At 40.1% G+C, this 22,201-nt stretch overlaps 1 protein-coding gene across 3 annotated transcripts in view; it reads right to left on the reverse strand.

Moving 5' to 3' along the window:
• The window catches only part of CSMD1 (CUB and Sushi multiple domains 1), a 1,887,231-nt gene that overhangs the window by 664,147 nt on the left and 1,200,883 nt on the right, over positions 1-22,201 (reverse strand). For all 3 annotated transcript variants that reach the window (XM_056565713.1, XM_056565712.1, XM_056565715.1), the window contains exons 11-12: positions 15,947-16,050; positions 13,426-13,538 (exon numbers count right to left, since the gene is read on the reverse strand). In XM_056565713.1, coding sequence (XP_056421688.1) covers positions 13,426-13,538; positions 15,947-16,050 — 217 coding nt within the window. The remainder of the gene's footprint in view (positions 1-13,425; positions 13,539-15,946; positions 16,051-22,201) is intronic.

Below are 22,201 nucleotides of genomic sequence, written 5' to 3' on the forward strand. Positions count from 1 at the left end.
TTCCCAAAAAAAATTATAAAAAATTAAGAAAAAGTTAAATATAAGCAAATGTGGTACCAATAAAAAGTACAGATCATGGTGCAAAAAAACAGCCCTCATGCCGTCCCGTATACGGAAAAAATCAGAAAGTTAATGGTGGTCAAAATAGGGCAAATTTAAAACATACTAATCCACTTATTAAAGAAGAAAGTACAGGCAACTCACAACATTGATGTTACTTCGTGTTTATTGCTGGGGCATGCAGGCAAAACGGCTCCACGCCGCACCGAGATATCGAACGCTAGTGCGTTTACCGATGACAGCTATTTCCTTCCGTTCAGGAACTTCAACAGATCGTCTGCAACAGAGACAATCTGTTGAAGTTCCTGAACGGAAGGAAACAACTGTCATCGGTAAACGCACTAGCATTCGATATCCCGGTGAGGCGTGTAGCCGCTTTGCCTGCATGCCCCAGCAATAAACACGAAGTAACATCAATGTGGTGAGTTGCCTGTACTTTCTTCTTTAATAAGTGGATTTGCATACGTCTGAATACCTTTATAGTACATGAGCACCACCACATGAAGACACACTGCTAGCTAGAATGGACACATGGACTATTCAAGGGAGCTATAATTGAGGGATAGCAGTGCCAGCACACCACATTTCTATTGAAGCTCTGTTAAAACATACAAATTTTGTTCCAATAGTTTGAGATTTTTTTAAAGCGGTACAATTATAAAAAGGAATATGAAATGTGCATCATTTTAATCATATAGACCTACAGAATAAAGAAAACATGTCAGTTTTACCGTAAAATGTACAGCATGAAAACAAAACCTTCCAAAATTTGCTAAATTGTGGTTTTCTTTTCAATTTCCCTACATAAATAATGTTTTTGGTTGTGCCTTACATTTTATGGTGATGTCATTACAAAGTAAAATTGGTGGTGCAAAAGCAAGCCCTCATATGGGTCTGTGGATGGAAATATAAAAGAGTTATGATTTTTAGAAGGAGAGGAGGAAAAAATTAAAATGCTAAAATATAATTGGCCGGGTCCATAAGGCCAAAATGGGCCTGGTCCTTAAGGGGTTAATTTACCAAGGTACTGAAAAATACAATTTAAGTGCAGTTGAAGTCAAACACTGGAAATTAGAATAGAGTAGCAAAAAAATAAAAATAATAATAATATATATATATATATATATATATATATATATATATGCATATAAATGTCAGGTATGCATACTTATTTTTATAAAGAGAGGAGGAGAGGAAAATATTGAATCAAAGGATGAGGTATGTTGAAATTCAATCTGCCCCATGCTTCAATATGCCCATGCTAAAATAAGTTGATTTGGCAAATTTTTGTCTTGTGTATTGGCACCTTAAATAAGTTTTCTTGGGCAAGGTTTTTTGGTTTTTGCTCCAGGTTGCAGAAAGAATAATAAAAACGGATATATACCCCACCCACTCCCATACCAATGCCATTTTTCCAAGTGTTTATTCCTTCCTGCAATCCTCTTCTTTCTTGTTCTTTTGACAATTCATGTGGGCAAGAACTGCTCATTCAGCACAGTCAGAAAGATATGAGTGCCACTCTCCAAGATGTTGCTATATTTATTGACGACATCAGGACACACATACTTCCTCTCAGCCGCCGACGTCAATGCTAAATCACTCCAATAAAACCAATTTTAAACAAGATGAATGAATTAGCATTGCACTATAACATTAACATTATTGAGCGAGATCGGCACATTGTATATTTAAGTAATTATACATTTTAAAAGAACCAAAGAGTCCTATCCCCTCCATTTCCAAAATTAACTCTTCTTTTAAGAAGATAGGACTATTACTTTGAAGATCAAGAATTTTCAAACAACTAATATCATGTTATACTGTTTTCATATGATATATAAAAAATGGACAAACATGGAATTTCCCCCCCCCCCTTTTTTTTTTAGCACAGACTCTAGAATTTCTTTTGGATAACCCCTCATACACACTTTGCCACAACTTCTGAGCTTGTTTGTCAAAAATGTCAAAACCTTGAATAATGCGGCAAAGATGAATGAACTGTACATAGGGCCGCAACCATACAAGTATGTCATCCACTTATCTTAAGTATAAGTGGATGTGTTTAACAAAATAGTTTTGGCTGGAAAATATGATGGTCTCCTCAAGTACCCCCAAAAATACAATTACAAATGTGGCGGTCACTGGTATCCCCATTACAGTGCCAGAGGACTGTTTAAAAAATTGGCCATATAATTCAGAATCCTTGTGGTTTGATACAAAATAAAGTAACATCACTCAATGTTGATCACCTGTAAACCTGCATTGTGTGGTATCGAGGTGTACAGGCACTCCACATCAATGCTGGCTAGCAAAAAGTTAGGCTGTCACCAAAAGCTCTTCAAAATGTTTAAAACCTTTCAGTTTTTTTTTTTAACCCCTTAACGACGCAGGACGTATATTTACGTCCTGCGCCGGCTCCCGCGATATGAAGCGGAATCGCGCCGCGATCCCGCATCATATCGCATCGGTCCCGCTCATCAACGGCCGGGACCCGCAGCTAATACCACACATTGCCGATTGCGGCGATGTGCGGTATTAACCCTTTAGAAGCGGCAGTCAAAGCTGACCGCCGCTTCTAAAGTGAAAGTGACCCGGCTGCTCAGTCGGGCTGTTTGGGACCGCCGCGGTGAAATCGCGGCGTCCCAAACAGCTGACAGGACACCGGGAGGGCCCTTACCTGCCTCCTTGGTGTCCGATCGGCGAATGACTGCTCCGTGCCTGTGATCTGTGTAGAAGATCAGTGTGTGCAGTGTTATAGGTCCCTATGGGACCTATAACACTGCAAAAAAATGTTTAAAAAAAGTGTTAATAAAGGTCATTTAACCCCTTCCCTAAAAAAAGTTTGAATCACCCCCCTTTTCCCATAAAAAAAATAAAACAGTGTAAAAAAATAAATAAATAAACATATGTGGTATTGCCGCGTGCGTAAATGTCCGAACTATAAAAATATATAATTAATTAAACCGCACGGTCAATGGCGTACGCGCTAAAAATTCCAAAGTCCAAAAAAGCGTATTTTGGTCACTTTTTATACCATTAAAAAAGGAATAAAAAGTGATCAAAAAGCCCGATCAAAACAAAAATCATACCAATAAAAACTTCAGATCACGGCGCAAAAAATGAGTCCTCATACCAAACTCATTTCCACCGTACGTGGAAAAATAAAAAAGTTATAGGGGTCAGAAGATGAAATTTTTAAACGTATAAATTTTCCTGCATGTAGTTATGATTTTTTCCAGAAGTGCGACAAAATCAAACCTATATAAGTAGGGTATCATTTTAACCGTATGGACCTACAGAATAATGATAAGGTGTAATTTTTACCGAAATATGCACTGCGTAGAAACGGAAGCCCCCAAAAGTTACAAAATGGCGTTTTTTCTTCGATTTTGTCGCACAATTATTTTTTTTTCCGTTTCACCGTGCATTTTTGGGTAAAATGACTAATGTCACTGCAAAGTAGAATTGGCGACGCAAAAAATAAGCCATAATATGGATTTTTAGGTGGAAAATTGAAAGGGTTATGATTTTTAAAAGGTAAGGAGGAAAAAAACGAAAGTGCAAAAACGGAAAAACCCTTAGTCCTTAAGGGGTTAAATAAGATGGAATCACCCCAAATGGGGGATGTAACATCAAGACACTGTAAAATCAGCTCAGTTACCGACCCACGACCCGCCACAATAAGGTGACCGAAGGATTGGTCAGCCAATGCATGCATCTTGGGTTTATGATACCAATATGGTTTCTTAATTTCACAGCAAATTTACGGGAAATAAAAACCCTTTTCCAAAAAGCCTTAAGATGACATCAACTGCCAATAATTAATCAATAAGATTTGTGAGCTACTTTCCTTTGTGTTAAACCACAATTATTTAGAATTATGTGCCCATTAGTTTAAATAGTCATCCATTGATAGAGATGCCATTCACCCCCACATTCGCAAATGTATATTAATGGGGTACTTGAGGAGTCCATCACATTTTACAGCCAAAAATTTTTTGTTAACCACTTTCACTTATACTTAAGGTGTGTGGATGATACAATTATTGTATTATCGAGGTCTAAGGAGCTTGTAGATTAATATCAATGTGACCTTCAAATAGCAAGTTTGGGGGACATGAGACAGAGTTTATGGATGTCCATTTGGTAGCAGATTCTGCCTGCTTTAAAACTAGGTTTTAACGTAAACCCACTTTCACCAATTTCATGTTGGAATTTTCTAGCTATAATTTCACACGTCAATTTCGCACACAGAAGTATTTTATGCTGTGGGTTCAGCTCCATTATTTAGTGAGGATGATCTAATAGAGGACAGTCAGCAGCTACTGCCCAGCCAAGAAGTGGAGGAGATATCTGCCGCTTCCTCTGCTAGGCGGGCAAGTAGGGATGAGGAGAGTTGCGTGGGAGGTGGTGTTGCGAGCGTTCAGGCTCCTGAAGCAGACACTTTTGAGAAACCTGAGGAGGACATCAGTGATGTGCAGACTCAACTTGATGATGTTGTTCAGAATATATAGTCATTCATTTTAGTCAGCAAGGTGGTAGCATGGTTTGCAGTCAGCAATATGGTAGAAGTAGAAAGTCTTGAGCCAAGCCTGCCCGGGGTTGACCACCTGCTTGGCGGCAGCCTACCTTGCCGGGAGGTAGTGAAAATGGGGTTCTTGGAGTCTGCAGCAGTAGCAGTCAATCATTGCGGACTGTTGGTGGGAAAATCGGCTACTCGTCGGTGTGGCAGTTTATCATCAAGCATCCGGAGGATGTTAACCTGGCCACATGCAAGATGCGTCGGCAGAAGGGGAAGCGTGGCCAGGGTCCCAATGTTTGCCCTGCGTCAACATATGCAGCATCACCATAAAGTGGCTCGCCAGGCACTTTAGGCAGCTGAGGCATACGCTTTACTTGCCTCCGACTCCGAATCTGTCAGTGAGGACAGTGAAGATCCTACATTCCTTTGTTCTTCCTCATCCTCATCATCATCTAGTACTCATGATGAGTCCCCTGTACGGCGGCGGAGACGCTGCCAGGCGAGGCCACGCACCCCCCATGATAGTGGCCCAGTGACCGACATTAGTACAAGGGACAATGCCGCTCGTACTAGGAGTCCGACCCCCCAGACAAGTGTACCGGAGCCCCCTTCCGGTGAACCTGTCTGGAGACCCCCAGAGGCTTATCAGCCACGGATTCAGGAGTTTGTTGGCGACTCCGGAATCCGGATTGACAATTCTGGATTCACTGAAATTGACTATTTCAGTAATTTTTTCAGTGACAGTTTTGTCAATCCGATGGTAAAGGAGACGACTCTGTACGCCCAGCAGTTCATCGCCCACCACCCTGATTCTTTTTTGGCCAGGTCCAATGAATGGTACGCCATTGATGCAGCAGAAATGAGGACATTTTGGGGCCTCTTGCTGCATATGGGCATGGTCAAAAAGCCAAGTGTCAGACAGTATTGGAGCGGGGACATCCTATACAAGACCCCACTTTACAGTATGGTCATGACACGGAAGTGGTTCGAGGCCATTCGTAAATGCCTCCATTATGCAGATAATACGGCATGTCCACCCCAAAGTGATCCCGCCTATGACCGGCTTTACAAGGATTAGAAAGGAAAACCGGGCAATGCCGGGTACTCAGCTAGTATCCAATAAAGGTAGAAGCAACACTCCAATAGTGATAAATAGATTGTAGTTTTATTCACACATCTGTGCAGAAAAGCGACATGTCGGCTTAACACAAAAGCCTTTCTCAAGCATGCTTGAGAAAGGCTTTATTGTTAAGCCGAAACGTTGCTTTTCTGCACAGATGTGTGAATAAAAGTGCAATCTATTTATCACTATTGGAGTGTTGCTTCTACCTTTATTGGATACTAGCTGAGTACCCGGCGTTGCCCGGTTTTCCTTCCTAATCCTTGTTGGGGAGGAAAATAAACAAAGGAGGAAGCTTTTGACTTCATATCCCGTCCTCATATATTGTTGTCATATCCCAACCCCACATCCCGACCTCCTATCCCGTCCTTCTATTTCGACCTCCTGTCGCGACCTTCTATACCGTCCTCCTATCCTGTCCTCCTATCCCGACCTCCTATCCCGACCTCCTATCCCGTCCTCCTATCCCGTCCTCATATCCCGTCCTCCTATCTCGACCTCCTATCCCGTCCTCCTATCCCCACCTCCTATCCTGTCCTCCAATCTCGAGCTCCTATCCCGACCTCCTATCCCGTCCTCCTTTCTCAACCTCCTATCTCAACCTCCTATCTCGACCTCCTATCTCGAACTCCTATTCCGTCCTCCTATCCTGTCCTCCTTTCCCATCCACCTTTACCGTCCTCATATCTCGACATCCTATCCAAACCTCCTATCCCGTCCTCATATCCCGTCCTCCTATCCTGTCCTCCTATCCTGACCTCCTACCTGACCTCCTATCCCGACCTCCCATCCTGTCCTCATATCCCGACCCGTACCTCCTATCCTGTCCTCCTATCTTGACCTCCTGTTCCAACCTCCTATACCGTCCTCCTATCCCGTCCTCCTATCCTGTCCTCCAATCCCGACCTCCTATCCCAACCTCCTATCTCAAACTCCTATCCCGTCTTCCTATCCCGTGCTCCTATCTTGACCTCCTATCCCATCCTCCTATCCCGTCCTCCTATCCCCACCTCCTATCCCCACCTCCTATCCTGTCCTCCAATCTCGAGCTCCTGTCCCGACCTCCAATCCCGTTCTCCTTTCTCGACCTCTCTCAACCTCCTATCCCGACCTCCTATCCCGACCTCCTGTCCCGTCCTCCTTTCCCATCCTCCTATCCCATCCTCCTTTCCCATCCTCCTTTCCCGTACTCATATCTCGACCTCCTATCCCGTCCTCCTATCCCCACCTCCTATCCTGTCCTCCAATCTCGAGCTCCTATCCCGACCTCCAATCCCGTTCTCCTTTCTCGACTTATCTCAACCTCCTATCCCGACCTCCTATCCTGTCCTCCTATCCCGTCCTCCTTTCCCATCCTCCCATCCTGTCCTCCTATCCCGTCCTCCTATCCCGTCCTCCTTTCCCATCCTCCCATCCCGTCCTCCTTTCCCATCCTCATATCTCGACCTCCTATCCAGACCTCATATGCTGTCCTCCTATCCCGACCTCCTATCCCGTCCTCCTACCTGACCTCCTATTCCGACCTCCTATTCCGGCCTCCTATTCTGACCTCCTATCCCGACCTCCCATCCCGTCCTCATATCCCGACCTGTAATATGTGTACTAGGTACTGAAATATCTCCAGCCGTACGGGAATTATATGGGAACATACATTTCCCATTGATTTGCATGGGATTTTAAAAAAAAACCATGACCCTCACAAATGGGGGTAGTTAAGGGTTAAATTAACTATCCTATATTTTAAGTGGACATATAAGTAACATGTGACCAAGTATTATCGAAATATCTCCAGCCGTTTGGAAGTTATGCAGTAACATATATTTCCCATTAACTTGCATGGGACTTTAAACATAAGCCCCGCCCCTGGCAAATGGGGGTGAAAAAGGGTTAAATCACCTATCATATGTTTGTTGTTGACATATAAGTAACATCTGTGCCAAGTTTCATGTTAATATCTTTAGCCGTTTGAAAGTTTTTGTGGAACATACATACATACATACATACACACACACGTTGAGTTTTATATATATAGATTATTTGGGAATTGGTCTTTTCCTGAAGCTGAGCACCCAGCCGGATCGGGAATCCGTACCACGGTGCTCCTCTTCATCTACATTGCTACATTATATATATATATATATATATATATATATATATATATATATATTATATATATTATATTTAAAAAAAATTCACTCACAAAGCAGACAGATGCATGAAGAACAGGAAATAGGAGGGAAAGACCTTAATTGAATAATAAAACTACAGCCAATTAAGACAGACAACTTGACCTACATTGTTATCTCACCTATTTGACCTTAATTGGATGTGGTCTCATTATTCAATTAACCTTAATTTGCTCTAATAAGAGCAGCTACTTTATATTTCAAAACTTTATTTCTTCCATTCATACTGCCCCAGAATGGCCACTGCAACCACTATATAAAAAATAAAAGATTTTTCACATACAGAGCAGAGACATTGGATTTGCAAGAAGAGTTTTTCAGTAATTTGTCAATTAAAACCAGCTCATACTGTATAATTACAATGACATGGTCTTTCCCAATTACATTAAATACATACCTACATTATTGTCCCGGCCATCTGCCTCCACAAATTACAATTTGAAGTATTTATGATAGAAGACCTCTGTAAATTTATGGGTTTTTGGTAAATTAAGGAAACTGTCAGCCTTTTTTTGCCTACTGTATTGTACATATTACTGATGTCCCTGTCCTCAGCTCATCTCTGACCCCCACAATAATTCATGCCAGCACATCTAAATGGCCAAAAAAATTAAATAAATGGGGCTAAAAAAGTGAAAATATATCTAATATCGCTCCGGATAATTAGTCCCTGTAGTTCCTGCATTAATAGACAGATCAGAACAGGTGTAAAAAGTGACACCTGTTGTGATATGTCTATTAATGCAGGTACTACAGTCTACAGAGTGTGCTCCATGTTGGGAGCAGTAGTACCTGCAGTAAAGGAAAGAGCACAGCAGGTGTCACTCCTGACACCTGCTGTAATCCTCCTGTATAATGTATAGATGCGGGCAGCCGTCCGCTCTTCTCTGGTCCCCTGTACTGCCATATATATACCTATTCATATTTCCTGCAGAGAGTTGTGATTGCCTGGAACCATCTGGCCAATCACAGCTCTCTGCAGGAAATATGAATCTGTGATGTGAAGAGCTTTAACATAGTGCATGATCGTGCAGAAGCGCGGCCAGCCGCCCACTTCTATGCATTATGCAGGAGGATAGCAACGGGTGTAAGAAGTGACACCTGGGGCGATCAGTCTATTACTACAGGTACTACTGCTCCCATCATGGAACAGTCTGTTCCATGCTGGGAGTAGTAGGACTAAATAAAATAAAAACTAAATAAATAAAGTGATAAAGTGAAAAAAGTTAAAAACACAAACACACTTTATTATATCGATTCACAACAAATTTATTTGGACCAAATCAAACTTATTTTTTAAATTCGGCGAATCAGCCGAATCATATTTTTCAAAAATTCTCTCATCTCTAATTAGCAGCATTAAATATGTCCAGGATGTGATGAGCGGCAGGGGCCAGATTCGAATTTGCATTATTTTGCAAATATATGGTCGAATATTCATCCTATGTTCGCGAAATGTGCATATTCGCTATTTTCGTTTTCTTGTTTTTTCCATGCGAAAATTAGTAATGAAATTCGCATAGTGCAAATTCGCAAATATATATTTCACTTAAAAGAAGGGAGGGATCAGTGTCCTCTGACTGGAAGTGCTAAAATTCGCAAATATTTTCATATTCGCAAATATTTTCATATTTGCATATATATTTGCAAAGAAATATTTTAAAATAAAACTAATTTTCGTCATTACGTATATATATATCGCTATATTCTAAATATTAGCAAAATCACAAAGTACCAATATTCGCAGTAAAAATTAGCATTTCGAATATTCGTGCTCAACATTAGTCCAAGACACTGTACGTGCGAATATACTCTTAAGCAGCAAGCCAAAAACCCACATGGCATAGAATTTTTTTTTTCCTTACAGATTCACTAATGAATAATGGTACTGACATCATTCAGCACACTTATTATTTGAACAGATGGCCTTACACATGAGAAAAATCAGCAGATTTCTGTGGAATTAGTTAAAGATTTTATGTGTATGGGGACCTCTAGATGACAAGTCAGGGGGAAAATGAATGCCCTGGCAACATGCCCATCCAAGAAAATAAGCTTTCCTTGCAAGAGGTTTCTGACAGCAGCCTATTCTCCATGTTTATATTCTCCTATCCCTCATAATTATGATAAAGTCAAGATAAACAGATGAAAAATCATTGGCCAACTGTTATTTTATGTGTTGGTCCAACTACAGATGTGTAATATACAGAGTAAACTGGTTTACTTTCTGATAACATATACCAATATAGATTATTGTATGTATTCCATCCATTCTGTTGATCTGATACAATAATAATATTTTGATTACCCTGTGGTTTCCATTGTGGTGATAAAAGACTTCTGTGCATAGACATTAGTCATAAGTATGATCACGGCATTGAGGTACTTTGATATTATTCAGGTAAATAGGGACACAGACCAAATGGACAGTATGAAAAAACTAGCTATATATCAGTAAGAAAAGTAAAGATGATGCAGCACTCCACAATAATGCATAAGGTGGTGTTTATTCCAGCATGTGCAAAGACAACGTTTCACCAGTCTCTCACTGGCTTTCTCAAGTGAGAGACTGGTGAAACGTTGTCTTTGCACATGCTGGAATAAACACCACCTTATGCATTATTGTGGAGTGCTGCATCATCTTTACTTTTCTGGATTGAGGAACCAGTGGACCCAGGTTCTAGGAATGCGTGCACCCCATCTCCTTTTTCATTTTTTTCTCCTACTCTGGACGACTGAGGTGCTGCCTTTATCTTTTTGCTATATATCAGTAAGGCTATGTTCACACCACATAAAAAATTATGGGCATATTTTTTATACCCGCAGATATGTTGCAAAAAAGAAAAAAAAAAGGCCACAAATATAAATAAAAAGGGTACGGTATAAACTTAGTCTAAAAGTAATTACGCTATTAATTTTATATAATAAAACTATATTTTAAGCCTATCAAATCCTTTGGAATATACAATAGCAATACACATAGAATATGTGACAATATACCCAGCAAAATGTTGGTTAAAAATGACATCTTTTCTGTATTATAATTATCAAGTGCTTATCATGACTTAAATAAATCTATACCTGTTGAGGCTAAAGACACCTTTTTTATTCTTGTTTGTACTTATTATGGTGCAAAAAAAACTTTTGATTGAAAATCTATCTTACTTTGCTTTAACAACCTGTACATTGTCAGGATCCGGACTGGTATGCAGGGAGGACACGGGGGTGGTGGATCCTCTGTGTCAGTGAGGTGATGGCGTGGGCCGTACCAGGGGAACAGAATCTAAGGGGTTACTGGTTTTCACCAGAGCCCGCGCAAAGCGGGATGGACTTGCAGCGGCAGGTAACCCCCAGGTCGTTCCACCCAATAGAGACTCAACCTCACTGACAGCTGAGACAGGCGCGGTACACAAGGACAAGGCAAGAGCAAGGTCGGACGTAGCAGATGGTCTGGGCAGGCAGCAACGGTTCGTAGTCAGGGGCAACGGCAAGGGTCTGGGTACACAGGCAATGGAACACACAGAAACGCTTTCACAGGGCACTAGGCAACAAGATCCGACAGGGTTAGGAAGGGGAAGTGGGTTTAAATAGTATAGGGAGTGCTTGGGACTAATTGGGCCAGGCACCAATTAATGGGGCACTGGCCCTTTAAATCTGAGAGACCCTGCCTTGTATCTGCTCTCCTCTATCTTTTCAGCCTGTGTGAGTTGTCCTTTTAGAATTCACTCTTCCTGGATACTTTGTGAGCTAGAAAGAAACTACTCTCACCCTGCTGTTATGTCTAACAATGGGACAGAAGAAAATTATTCTAACAGACATAACTTTCTATGAGCAGCAGCTAAATGGTAGGAAATTAATAATTAAGTTGCTTTTTGTTTTTCATTCATGCAACAATTAAAAAAAAAAACAGTGTAAAGGTGCCCTTAGCCTTCAATATATCAGGCTATGTCTATGTATATGTACTAAGCTTGAACTACATTTGTTTGTTTGCCTCTCTTTGCCAGGTCATTACGTGGTTTATGAAATGACAAGGTGAGAAATCGTGCCGAGCCCCCATCATTGGTATTGAAAAGTAAGATGGAAATGCCTTGGATACTACATTAAGATGTGAACATTCTTTACTTAGTGCTGAGCTTTAGTTACTGCTACAAGTTCAAACAAGCTAATGTGCCTTTATGAACAATAAAGCACCACCACCTCTTTGTTCTGCTTTCCTTTGAATCCTAAGGACGTGCCATTAATGTGTAATCTTATTAAAACCCCTTATTTACTATATATTTCTAATGACACAGATACAGGACAGATGTAAGTTGAGATGTTGTTGATGTTGGTGATATTATACCATATGTATTTGTGCTTGCTTTTTGTTTCTTGTTCTGTTTGTCATTCTTTTTCTTTGTAACACACAAAGGCCCTTAATTAATAAGCTAAAACCCACTCACATTTGTCGGGTTTTTCAAAGTTATTTTGGTGCACAGTGGCCTTCATTTACCAAGAGTGGTGTGTAGGTTTCTTTGTGGGTTTTAATTCCCTACAATTTTTACTAAGGTTTCCCTACATTTTCCACTTTCCCTACATTTTGCTTTTTTTTTACACATGCTCTGATCCGTCTGGTTTCCTAAGCTGAAATCCACCACATTTTATGTGGAAACCTTAGTAAATATCTTGTTTTTTGTGAAAATGATGGGGACACCCCCCCTTTTTAGAGACCACGACCCTTTCGGGTTTTCTTAACAGAATGAAGAGTAAGTCAGGGTTTTTTCAATTCTGGCGCAAATTCGTGCGCAAATCGGGCGCAGACTGAATTTCTGGTGCAATGCGACATAATCTGCCTCACAACCTGACAAAACATGTTGGGTTTGCAATAGTAAATGGGGGCCAGTGTCTGAGACATGTCTGGGACTGTCTGGGACATGTCTTAGACACTGTGAGACAGGAAAATCCAACTGACCCGACATTGCATTGCGAAAAACCAAAAAGGGGCATGGTCTGTCACAAATGGGGCGTGGTCAGTCCAAAAGGGGGTGTGGTTTCACAACCCAACCTATTTACTATTGAATTCACAGAAAATCCTGTGAATAAATGGCTGGAAATTTTAATCTAAAAAAAGCTGGTCAAAATATTTTCCCGACTTGTAAATCTGTGATCCCCATAGTAAATAGGATAGAATCCTACAAGTCTGAAACAACATTTCACACTAGCAAAAACCCTTCACTCTTAAATGAGGTCCAATGTATTGCTGAGTATTGCACTGAGCTTAGCTTCTAGCATAAAATAGATTATAGTGATCAATTTATTTCTAATGTATTATGCAATACAAGTGACCTAAATATTGATGAACCTATGTTGCTTGTCATATGATGTGCCTGTACAACATTTTTATTGCATATTCCATGGCTGTTTGTATGTCACAGTCTTGTGATACTAACTACCTAAAGTCTAAAGAACTATTTGAGAATCAAATATTTGCATGGTTAATTGTACATTTATTTTAATAGTGTTTTTGTGTATGGTAAACATGGAATATAGAAACAAACCTTGATAAATAGCTTTAAAGCCTGGTGAGCCAATGCTGTCATCCGATTGCAAGTGAAGCCACATTTGGTTGCTCATGCTGACAATGAGATCTGGTACACTAGAACCTGTAAGACTAGAAAAAGCATAAAGTGTACAGGTAAACAGGATAAACATGTAAAACACAAATTAGTAGAATTGCAGAATTACACTATTTGGGGGAGGGGGGGGTTGCAATTTTTCTAATATTATGCAATTTGTTTGCAATTTTTATTCTGATTGCAATAAAAGTATGAATATTCATATATGTAGGCAAAAACTAAGAAGTTAAATTGATAAATCAACAAATTTGTAAATGTCTTGGATTGCATTCCATACGGAGGATAGCTTACAATATATTGCGTTGTATATCATTTTTACATATGTTTTATGTAACAAAATAAAACAATGCTCAAAGAGTAAGTAAATTAATAGCACAAAAATAGTATAAAACAAAAACTGTATGTTGTATTCTCAATGCGTCTCAGAATAAAGGCTAAGGCTACACTTTTTATAGTTCTCCGGGTTTGTTTTAACTTTGAAGTTACAGCTGAAGTCAAGAGCAATACACTGAGCTGCAAGTATTCTGGTTGCCTGAAGCTGTCACATGAGAGTTAGGATCAATCAGAAAAGCTATACAAAGTCCTGGTCTAAATGTTTCTTAGCTATACGTGATTTATCATTTACATTACATTGACCACATTCAATGTCATTCAATTATACACATATAAAAACAGATCTTAATGACAGTCTTACAAATTTTAGCAACAAATTTGTCACATGTGAACTAGGGATATGTCTAGTATCGGGCATACACATTGCAAGTCTTGGCATTTTTGCCTGGAGGTCCAGAACTCCAGGCAACTGCTACCTGTACCATATCGAGTAGTGCAGTAGTGGAGGCAATGCCGATATACCAATTGGTACAGGTACTACGGTTGTTATATCCAGATATAGAATTAGACAAGTTAAGAATAGCACCTCATTTATTGTTGTTCAAAAGTGAATATGGCATAATAAAACAGAGCAGTCAGCTTCCACTTTGTTCAGGTAGCTTTGAATTAAAATATTTTAAGAGGGCATGGGGGGGGGGCATCTCTAAGGAGTAGTCAATTGGGTCAACAATAATAATTATAATAACTACAACAATAATTACAATATTACTATTATTATTATTACTACTACATTTCAAACTACTGTGTAGCTTTAAATTTCTAGGCATATTAATACAAAATCCTTTCCAGGGGACCCATAACACGGAATTGCCATTTGCAGTACCTTTCTCTTTTTATGTGTCAGATGACTGTAGGGTTACCAATACCTTAAATACCTTGTGTGTCAAAGATTATAATATAATACCTTGTGTGTCAAAGATTATAATAAATCTTAAGATCATGCTAGTGCTATATTCCTAGTATACATTGTTATTTAGACTCTCATAACTTCATATAGTACCCAAGTTAGAGTTCAGATGTAGCCTGATCCGCAAGCTCTCATGTATGCAGTTTATGTAGGTCTGTATTAGGGTAGGGTCACATGTAACAAATCCGCTGATGACCCGAACCTATATTGTGCCTTCAGTTGTTCCCCCTTGTGTCCTGCCCACAACGGCAATGCGTCACTCAAAGCAGCCACACGGGCCTGTGAGTTGTGTACTCGCAGTGTACTCATGGACAACACAGAGCAGGCGCACAGTGACTTGCAAGTCCCTGTGTGGCTGCTAAGAACGGCACTTTGCCGTTGCAGGCAGGACACAAGGGGAACATCTGGAGGCACAATATAGGGTCGGGTCATGGGCCGCTCCGCAGTGTAAAATACGCTGCTGATCTGTTAAGTGTGACCCTACCCTTAATCAGTGTATCATGCATGTACTCTGCATGTTATCTAGTGTTGCTAAATTACATTAATGGCCTACAGAAATATGTGTGGTTTCCACAGGTCCGTGAGGCCAATTGCAAATATGTTTCTCGGGTACCATCCAAACTGCCTTTCTAAATGACAAGAGATATTCCAATTAAAACCAAGTCACCTGCCTTTCTCTTACATGCTGAGAGGTAAGAGAAAATGCAGAGGTGTGTCAGGCTGCAGTGCTCGGGCAGCAGGACTCCACCTCCTTGATACTTGACTAAGAAATAAATAGGCAAATTTTACAAGTTTGTCAACTGCTATCAGCCCTGGGAAAGATACAGTTTGCTTGTATATCCTAACTGCTATCAAATGGTGTCTGCAGCTCTTACAGCAGCAAATACAGACAGATTCCCTTTAAGGAACATCAAATATAGAGGTCTTGCACTGCCCCTTTAAGTTCCACACTGATTTATTTCCCTTGGGTCTTTGAGCTACAGCAGTAAGAAAATTGGGTCTTTGAGCTACAGCAGTAAGGAAATTGGTAAGAAGACAAGAATTACAAATATATTAAATTACTTTCATGAATACTGGACCATTGGAGGACATGATATCTAATGTAGACATGATTATTCATTTGTTACAAAAAGTATCACTTACACATATAATACTGATCGTGTGTCGCCAACTTTTCCTCCATCTCCTACAGTTAAAGTATCGTAGCCTCTCTCTAACTCAAATACTTCAAATGAAATCTTGATAACCTGTTGAAATATTAATACAATATCACATTGTAAGAAAAGCCAGCATGTAAATGACATTTCTGAACAATGACTGATCATGCTACATATCCCAGGTATTGAAATATCTCCAGACGTACAGAAGCTATGTGGGAACATACATTTCCCATTGATTTGCATGAGACTTTAAACAAGAACTCCGACCCTGGCAAATGGGGGTGAGTAAGGGTTAAATTGCCTATCCTGTGTTTGTTGTTGACATATACGTAACATGTGTGCCAAGTTTCATGTTAATATCTTCAGACGTTTGGACGTGATGCTGGAACACACACACACATACACGCATACATACACTGAGTTTTGAATATATAGACTAGCTGAGTACCCGGCATTGCCTGGTTTTTCCTTCCTCATCCTTGTTGGGGAGGAAAATCAACAAAGGAGGAAGCTTTTGACTTCATATCTCATCCCCATATATTGTTGTCATACCCCGACCCCATATCCCGTCATCATATCTCAACCTCATATCCCGACCTTCTATCCCATCCTCATATCCTGACCTCATATCTCGACCTCCTATCCTGTCCTCATATCCCAGCCTCATATCTCGTCCTCATATCCCAACCTCCTATCCCGTCCTCATATCCCGTCCTCATATCCCTTCCTCATATCTTGTCCTCATATCCCGACCTCCTATACCGACCTCCTATCCCGTCCTCATATCCCGTCCTCATATCCCGTCCTCATATCTTGACCTCATATCCCGTCCTCATATCTCAACCTCCTCTCTCGACCTCATATCTCGACCTCATATCTCAACCTCATATCCCGACCTCCTATCCTGTCCTCATATCTTGACCTCCTATCCCATCCTCATATCCCATCCTCATATGCCATACTCATATCTCAACCTCATATCCCAACCTCCTATCCCATCCTCCTATCCTGTCCTCCTATCCCGTCCTCATATCTCAACCTCATATCCTGTCCTCGTATCTCGACCCCATATCCCGTCCTCATATCCCGACCTCCTATCCCATCATCATATCCCGACCTCCTATCCTGTCCTCCTATCTTAACCTCATATCCTGTCCTCATATCCCACCCTCATATACTGACCTCATATCTTGCCCTCCTATGCCGTCCTCATATCCTGACCTCATATTCCATCCTTATATCCCCACCTCATATCCCATCCTCATATCTCGACCTCCTATCCCGACCTCCTATCCCTACCTCCTCTCTTTGCGAGATGGGGTGTGGCTTGCAAGCCGGATTGACACATTCACCAGGGGATGCAGAGCAGAGCTTGTGTAGTAAGGTACTGGAAGTCCCATATACTCGCATGGGACTTGAAACAAAAACCCACATTTTATGTAAGGGTGTAGGTAAGGGTTAATGTAAGTATCATATCTTTTTATATAACATATAAGTAATATGTGTACCAGGTATTATTGAAATGTCTCCAGTTGTACGGAAGTTATGTGGGAACATACATTTCCCATTGATTTGCATGGGACTTTAAACAAAAACTCTGACCCTCACAAATGGGGGTAGTTAAGGGTTAAATTAACTATCCTATATTTTAAGTGGACATATAAGTAACATGTGACCTAGTAGTATCGAAATATCTCCAGCCATTTGGAAGTTATGCAGTAACATATATTTCCCATAGACTTATATGGGACTTTAAACAAAAACCCCGTCCCTGGCAAATGGGGGCGAGTAAGGGTTAAATTACTTATCCTATGTTTGCTGTTGACATATAAGTAACATGCATGCCAAGTTTCATGTTAATATTTTAAGCCGTTTGGACGTGATGCTGGAACATACACACACACACACACACACACACATTGGGCCTCATTTACTAAGCTGAAACCGACAAGTTTTTGTCTGGTTATTTTGGTGCAGAGTGTCTGAGACATGTCTGCGACAGTGTGCGCCTGGAAAATCCGACAAACCCGACATTGCACTGTGAAAAGCCAAAAAGGGGTGTGGTCTGTCGCAAAGGTGGCATGGTCAGTCAAAAAAGGGGCGTGGTTTCACAACCCGACCGATTTACTATTGAATTCACAGAAAATCCTGTGGGTAAATGGCTGTAAATATTCAACTAGAAAAGCTGGTCAGAAAATGTTCCCGACTTTTCCCAATAGCAAATAGAGAGGAATCCTGCAAGTCTGAAACAACTTTTCCCACTTGTAAAAACCCGACACTCTTAGTAAATGAGGCCCATTGAGTTATATATATATATATATATATATATATATATATATATAAATATATATATATATATATATATATATATATATATATATATATATATATATATATATATAAAGAGAATTGAGCAAAGCATCAATATGAAGTTTATAAATTAAAGATACAGTGATTTTTCTCTGATTGACAACCAGTGTTTTTGGTCATAGTTGAACTTTAGCATGTTATATATGTAAATGTTATAAATGCTAATTAATGAAGGATATTTTTTTTTTTTTTTAGGAACCATTTCTAATGCCAGCCAAGTTGATGCATTTCCTTGACTTTTCTGTTTTCGTGATATAAACAAGCTGAGACTCTCACTGATAATATGATATCGGAATCTCTGTGATGTTAGCACTGCCAGTTGAAGTCCTTCTGGCATTAAAGGATCATGCTGATAAGGACAGAAGGGAACTTTTTTGAGTTTTGTTTTAAAAATAAATCTCCTAAGACATGAAGCAGATGTCCATTTATTTTTTTTTTTTGGTTAAATAATTAGCCTTTTATTTAAATTAAACCTATGCTTTATATTATTATATGCTGTGATTTTACATTAAAAACGAACAAACCTCTATCTATATCCTTCTTTTCTATTCATTGCTGCCATCTGTCACATTATCAACACTCTTTCTTTTATATTTGGTTCCATGTGCAAGGAACCTAAATGACAGCACAAGAAGTCCTCACAGTTTTGAATTATTCAGTCAAAGGTAATCCATATCCTGCCTTAAGATGTCTCAATATGGTACTGTATTGCCAATTACAATATGAACTAAAAGGACTCAAAGGATGGGCAGTGACCAGGTCAGTATTTGGCAGTGCCAACATTTCCTGTTTGTTGGGATAAAAACAGAAGGCACTGATAAGCATGAACTTGGCCCCACGGTAGGGGATTGGGTAGATTAAGGTAACATTTCTAATTTATAAGACAGCCTGAGCCTGTAAATTGTTTTTATAAATAAACAATGATAATAATAATAATTATTATATTAAGAAGAAGAAGAAAAAATAAAGAAGAAGAAGAATTCTGGAGACAAGCAAACATTTTATTGACGCTCTTAACTTCAGTGTGTTTTTATGATTTTAATGTATGATGATTGTATTGTTCTTGTTCCTTTTATTGTACTTGTATAAATAATAATAATCATAATAATTATAAAAATATACTTTTTTCTTTGTTTTAACATGTGCTGGACTCTTCCCCACCCCCTCAGCCCAACCCTATATAAGCAGTAGTTAGCTGCACATGGGCCATTTCTTTCCTAGCTGCCTCCCAGTTTGACTGGGAGAGTATGGTAAGTGAGCTATTACATCCCTGTTCACACTGGTGTGGTGCTGTGCGGTGTCCGTTGCTGCCGTGGCGCCGTGTCTGCGGGAGGGTGCGGCCCATAGACTGGTTTGAGTGGCATTGGGGCTGCTCTGCCAGTGGGTCGTTCCCCCCTGTGGGCATTGGCGTCGCGGCGGTGGTGGTCGCCGCCCGGTGCTGCGCCATTTTATGCTAGGGACGTTAGGGACCCACTCTGGATAGGTGGCCTTGACGTGGCGAGTGGGCTTGTACTTTTTGATCAAAAATGTATACTAACAACCTGTTAGTTTTTGATATTATGCTGAGAAGCAATCAGATCATTATACAAGATTGTAGATGTGCACCATGTCTGTTTTTCTACCCGAATTCACACTGTGATTTCTATCCCCTCCTTTTTCTTTGTTTTAACATGTGCTGCACTCTTCCCCACCCCCTCAGCCCAACCCTATACAAGCAGTAGTTAGCTGCACATGGGACATTTCTTTCCTAGCTGCCTCCCAGTTTGACTGGGAGAGTATGGTAAGTGAGCTATTACATCCCTGTTCACACTGGTGTGGTGCTGTGCGGTGTCCGTTGCTGCCGTGGCGCCGTGTCTGCGGGAGGGTGCGGCCCATAGACTGGTTTGAGTGGCATTGGGGCTGCTCTGCCAGTGGGTCGTTCCCCCCCTGTGGGCATTGGCGTCGCGGCAGTGGTGGTCGCCGCCCGGTGCTGCGCCATTTTATGCTAGGGACGTTAGGGACCCACTCTGGATAGGTGGCCTTGACGTGGCGAGTGGGCTTGTACTTTTTGATCAAAAATGTATACTAACAACCTGTTAGTTTTTGATATTATGCTGAGAAGCAATCAGATCATTATACGAAATTGTAGATGTGCACCATGTCTGTTTTTCTACCCGAATTCACACTGTGATTTCTATCCCCTCCTTTTTCTTTGTTTTAACATGTGCTGCACTCTTCCCCACCCCCTCAGCCCAACCCTATATAAGCAGTAGTTAGCTGCACATGGGCCATTTCTTTCCTAGCTGCCTCCTAGTTTGACTGGGAGAGTATGGTAAGTGAGCTATTACATCCCTGTTCACACTGGTGTGGTGCTGTGCGGTGTCCGTTGCTGCCGTGGCAGGGAAATAACTGTTGAACATTACCATATTTCTCACTAAATATAGTTCCAAAGATACTATTGACATGAAATTTTCACCAGATGTTGGTAACAATCCAAATGTAATAATGTGAAATGACACAGGGGAACAGTATTGAACACGTTACTGATATTAACTGTGACTTTGTTGGTAATGACAGCTTCAAGTCACACTCGTGTGGAGACAGTAGTGGCATGCATTGATCTGGTGTGATTTTGGTACATTCTTCCATACAGTCTTTATATCTTGAAAGTTATGTGGGCCTCTTCTATGAGTCATGATCTTTAATTATTTCCAAAGACTTTCAATGGGGTACTGAACTGAACCAGCTGATATTATTTGCACTGACAAAGGGCTGAATTGCTTGTTAATCACCCATATGTTTCAGCTGTTGTCTTGGCTCTGCATGCCTTTTTGCACCCCCTTTCTTTACACTTTTTTCCTTGGGCCATTTTACATTAGTACAAATATATTAATTTTAAACATATTTGTTTTTGTTTTGTATGCATGGATAACTTGGATTGTTACCAACATCTGGTGAAAATTTCATGTCAAGAGCACCTCTGAAATATATTTAGTGAGAAAAATGGGGATATATATATATATATATATATATATATATATATATATATATAACTTCCTCCGCAAGGAAACAGCACCCACCACCAGGTCCAGGTAAAGTGCAAGCTACAGGGTCTTTATTGCATCAAGAGAGACAATGCGACGTTTCGGCTAACAAGCCTTTTTCAAACGTCGCATTATCTCTCTTGATGCAATAAAGTCCCTGTAGCTTACAATTTACCTGGACCTGGTGGTGGGTGCTGTTTCCTTGCGGAGGAAGTTCTATGTGGATCCAGTGTGGCACACTGGGGGTTACACTGCACCACACCTGAGCAATCCTGTGCTGGAGTTCCCATAGTGATTACTATATATATATATATATATATATATATATATATATATATATTTATACACTGTATATATATCATAAAAACAGGGTAATACAATTGGTTGCAGATCATAGAACACAAATTTCAAATATTTATGCACAGATTTGTGGGCAAAATTAACCCATTAAGAACATAACATTTTTCCTCCTCACCTTTTAATGGCCATAATTCTTAAAATTTTTCTCCTATTTTTTTTCCACCAATTTTACTTTGTAATGGCATCACTCCTTTTACCACCAAATATACGGTGATAAAAATATTTGTGGGGAGAAACAAACAAAAAAAATCGGAAAAAAATACACAATTTTGCTGATTTGCGGACTTCCATTTGAATGCAGGGCTCTCTTCGGTAAAAATGAAATGTTATCTTTATTGTTAACAACCTGTAATCAGTCTTATCTTTAGACAAGATTTCTATGTTATAATTTCACTGTATTAAATATCCAGTGGAAAACTATTTTTTATTTTTTTTTAACCCCTTAAGGACCGGGGTTTTTTCCGTTTTTGCATTTTCGTTTTTTG

Source organism: Hyla sarda, chromosome 3 (genome assembly GCF_029499605.1).
Source record: "Hyla sarda isolate aHylSar1 chromosome 3, aHylSar1.hap1, whole genome shotgun sequence".
In the NCBI taxonomy this organism is placed as follows: Eukaryota; Metazoa; Chordata; class Amphibia; order Anura; family Hylidae; genus Hyla; species Hyla sarda.